The sequence below is a fragment of the Cervus canadensis genome, chromosome 9 (assembly GCF_019320065.1).
Source record: "Cervus canadensis isolate Bull #8, Minnesota chromosome 9, ASM1932006v1, whole genome shotgun sequence".
Taxonomy (NCBI): Eukaryota; Metazoa; Chordata; class Mammalia; order Artiodactyla; family Cervidae; genus Cervus; species Cervus canadensis.
Genome location: NC_057394.1, coordinates 49,594,964 through 49,598,799, shown reverse-complemented (window position 1 = coordinate 49,598,799; position 3,836 = coordinate 49,594,964). Strand labels below are relative to the sequence as shown.

The following is a 3,836-nucleotide window of genomic DNA, read 5'->3' as shown; positions in this document are numbered from 1 at the left end:
AGGGATTCTGGGAAGTGGACGGACAGGTAGTGTCTCCTCTCGATCTTTCCCGAACTCTTCCGATCTTTCCCGAACTCTTCCGGCTGGTGGTGGCCTATTAGTTCCGTATTCCTTATCAGGATCTCCTGCCATAAAACAACTCATGCAAATGGTTACTATGGTGCCTGGCCAGGGTGGGCGGTTTCAATCAGTGTGCTTCCCCTAACAACTCCCCCCTGAGAGACTTCATACTCAAGATGCTTCTTGGGAATTGGGGCGGAGGTCTCTTTCTTTTCTTTTTTTTTTTTACAATGGAATGCTACGGATTTATTTCACGTTTTCAAGGCTATTTAATAACATGGAAAACAACATAATATTAAGTGAAACACTGTTAAGTCAAACTGTACTGAATGCTTCTCCCAGTGACATCATGTTACGTTGAAGGATATACAACTCAAACAACCACTTCCTCTGCTCCAAGAATGCCCGTCTCTGCTCTAAGCCACCCTCCATCCTTGCCTCTGGAGCCTTTCTCTTTCTAAGCTACTCCCTACCTCTGCCTTTCCTTGTTACTGGGTCTCTCCAGTGTAATTATTTCTCTCCAGATCAGTCCCAGAGACAAAAACACTTTTGTAATTTCTTAAAATCTTCTCAAAGAATAACTTTTTCCCTAATACCTAGCATCCTCTTCTGCTGCTTCAACCAACTCAGGACATCAGCTCTATTCCTTTCATCCCCACTTCCATCCCAAAAGCTTGTCTTCTTTCTTGCCCGTGACAGGGACTCAATGAATGAATGAATAAATGACCTAACAGTATAAATCCAATTCTAACAAAGGAAATCATACCAGTGAGTTAAGTCCAGATGACAAGATTACAACATTACTCTATTCCCTCCTTACTTTTACAATAAATGCATACCACATATACTTCTATAAGGAGAAAACAGAACTGTATTTTCATCCCCATTTTAACTGAACAGAGGTCTAGATTAGAGCTACTCAAGCATGACCAAGCGTAGTAAAACATCAGTTACATCGTTTCCATGTATTCTGAAAAACATTTAGGACCTACATAGTCTGGCCTCAACAACTGGTTTCTGGCCATTAAACAGCAGCGCTCTTTTCTGGAATTCAAGATTAACATGTCAACAAAATTAAAGCAGGCCTCAAAATGAGACACCATCTCGGCAAACTGCAGATGACTGCATAAAACAAATGTGCCCAGAGGGCTTATAGCACTATTTCACAAAGGTGACTGTGCTCTTCCTCTTTTCACAAACGGCCGGCTTGATGCAGAGCATGTTTAGACATAAACTGCTCTACTGACTCTCCCTGCAACATTTTCATGGCTCGCCAATAGAGCTGTCCGCAGTTCTCAGGTCTACCAAGTGGGTGGTTCAATTCTTCTTTGATGTAATCCATCCAGAGATCAGAATCGACAGTTCCAAATTCTCTCAAAGCCCTCTCATAATACTCTCTTAAGTTTTCCATCTTACAGGATTCTTGCTCCTTCTCAAACTCAATCATCTTCCTGAAAAAATTAACTGAAAATGGACGGTTTTCCTGTAAACTTTTAAATACATCTCTGGCCTTTTTGTAACCACCACTTCGATAAGCCCAAGCCAGGTACATTTCCTTCATAGTGGCTGAGTCATCTCCTTGGAGACGAAAGACAGCTCTCTTATAGATCATTTCAGCTTCTTCTTGCTTTCCGGTCTCTTCACTCCACTTTGCCCAAATAAACCACAATGGAAGACAAATCTGGGGTTTCAGGTACTCAAAGGCTTGGTTAAAAACCTTGCTTATCTCCTGGCTCTTTGACGAAATCATGGCCTCCAGCTTCACGTGCCACATCTCCTCTGATTTTCTGAACAATTTCACCCCAGCGTCTGCCACCTCCAGGGATTCCTTTAACAACTCTCGGTACAGCAACAACTTGCTCAACTGCCTGTACTGGAGTTCTGGTAAAAGTTTCAGCTCATGTGCCTTCCAGAATGTAGCCATGGTTCTTTCCAGCCTCTTCTTTCTGAGGAGGCGACTGCTTGTCTTCTTAGTAAACCTCTCCATGCAGAAGTTCATGTAACACTTCCACATAGCCTCTGTGGGCAGAGTTTTTACCGCCTCCTCGTACACAGCACAGCACCTCTCTTCCCGGCGGCCCACCTCCTTCGCTTTGGCTTGTTTAGTTGTAGGCAGCTCTTCTCCTGGCTGTGATTTAATCACTAATTCTTGCCGGGCCACATAGTCCCAAGTAAGGGGGTCGTCTGTGTGCAGAGCCTTAAGGTCATTGTAAATTTCTCTTTGCAGATCTTTGGCAAAGTCGAACAGCTGTGCAATTGAAAGCAGTGACACATGAAATTTTGCACTTTTAATTACACTTATAGAATTCTTATAGACGATCCGTGCCAACTCGCCCGTAAGGACTTCTTCAGCATGCTTGAGATTCCCCACATCCATGTCGGCTTTTTCAAACTCTTGTTTTTCCTTCCTCAATTTTTCAGCATGCATCAACTCCATCCTAAAGTATTCTTCATAAAGTTTCGGGTAACGTGGGTGAAAGCGCAGAGCCCGAAGAAATAGCTGTCTTGCACTTTCTGCAGAAAAGCAGTCTTCCATTTCCCATTTGGCTGCCAAAATCCACAAACCTGGCTTGTTCGAATGAAAGGCCAACAAGGAAGAAAATAACTTGCTAAGTTGAACGTTGGCAGCCCACTTCCTACAAAAGACTACAAAAGACAGCCAAAGTTTAACATCATCTTTCCACTTAATCGATGCACGTTGGAAGACACAGCTGGAGAGCACTGGACTCTTCAGTGAGGCGGAGATTAGGGCAGTCATTAGGAAGACTTTAGAACTAGAATATGGAATACAGCGAAGAAGTCTTTCAAAGGACAGCTTTATCAGATATGTTCAGTATGAAATTGAGCTTTTGGAGCTGATCCAGAAAAGAAGAGCTCGTGTTGGATATACATTTAAGAAGGATGAGATTGAGGACCCTATGATACGTCGGATACAGAGTGTCTTCCAACGTGCATCGATTAAGTGGAGGTCTCTTTCTTCTGTAACTTCTTCCTGCTGTGCCTGGGCGTAGGCCTGCCTAGCAGAGCAGAAGTCTCTCTATTTTACCTGACCTAAGTTGGGGTGTTTTATATCTGAAACCAGCTTTTACTCTTGTAATAACAGCAACTTAGTTTGAAACTGTCAGCGCCTCTCAGAGGTAAAATAGACAGGGGCCAAACAGGAGACCTAACAGGATGGTCATCACTGGTCCCCAGAAACAAGAGGCACTGCTGGGATGATTGGCTGGTGGTCAAGCAACAGAGCTGTGTTCTAAGAATCTTATGTTTAGTCTGAAGTTACCATCTTCCACCTGGGTGGGGGCTCTAGTTCTGTAGAAGAACTCAAAAGACATTGTTATGCATATTTTTTTTTTTTTTTGAGTAGGAACCAGGACCCGTCTCAAGGCTGTACCACCATTTGATTGTTTCCCCTCTGTTTCTGTATTTTTTCCTTCTCTGATTGGCAATTGTTTGCATCTACCCTTTGGAACTCAGGGAAGGTCAAGGAGGCTGAATAAAGCCTATATTTTACAGTACAGCAGATCTGTACTCCAGAGTCGCCACCCCTCAGAGTCCTGTTCAGTTTTATTTAGGGAACAGGGCAACTATGACTGTGATAACTTTTTGTCAAAATGGGGCATAGGACCGCCTCAGCTTGGAGAAGAGACACTGAATTGGAAGTATTCCTGAGTTCCAAGTCTTAGATCTGAGCCTTGTATGATTAAAATCTCAATCTCTTGGTCTGCCATTTTGTTGTAACATACCCAGTTAGTAGTAGCTAGAGAAGGGATAACTGG

General features: G+C 43.2%; 1 protein-coding gene across 1 annotated transcript; it reads right to left on the bottom strand.

Annotated features, from left to right (window-relative positions):
• Positions 1 to 554: 554 nt before the first annotated feature.
• LOC122447269 (U3 small nucleolar RNA-associated protein 6 homolog) lies at positions 555 to 2,818 on the bottom strand. Its single transcript, XM_043477789.1, has one exon. The coding sequence runs from the start codon at positions 2,816 to 2,818 to the stop codon at positions 1,253 to 1,255; it is 1,566 nt and encodes a 521-aa protein (XP_043333724.1). The 3' UTR covers positions 555 to 1,252.
• Positions 2,819 to 3,836: the final 1,018 nt, after the last annotated feature.

What these genes read in the sequence shown, in the direction of transcription:
- LOC122447269 (XM_043477789.1), bottom strand. Translation starts at nt 2,818, where the DNA reads ATGACTGCCCTAATCTCCGCCTCACTGAAGAGTCCAGTGCTCTCCAGC.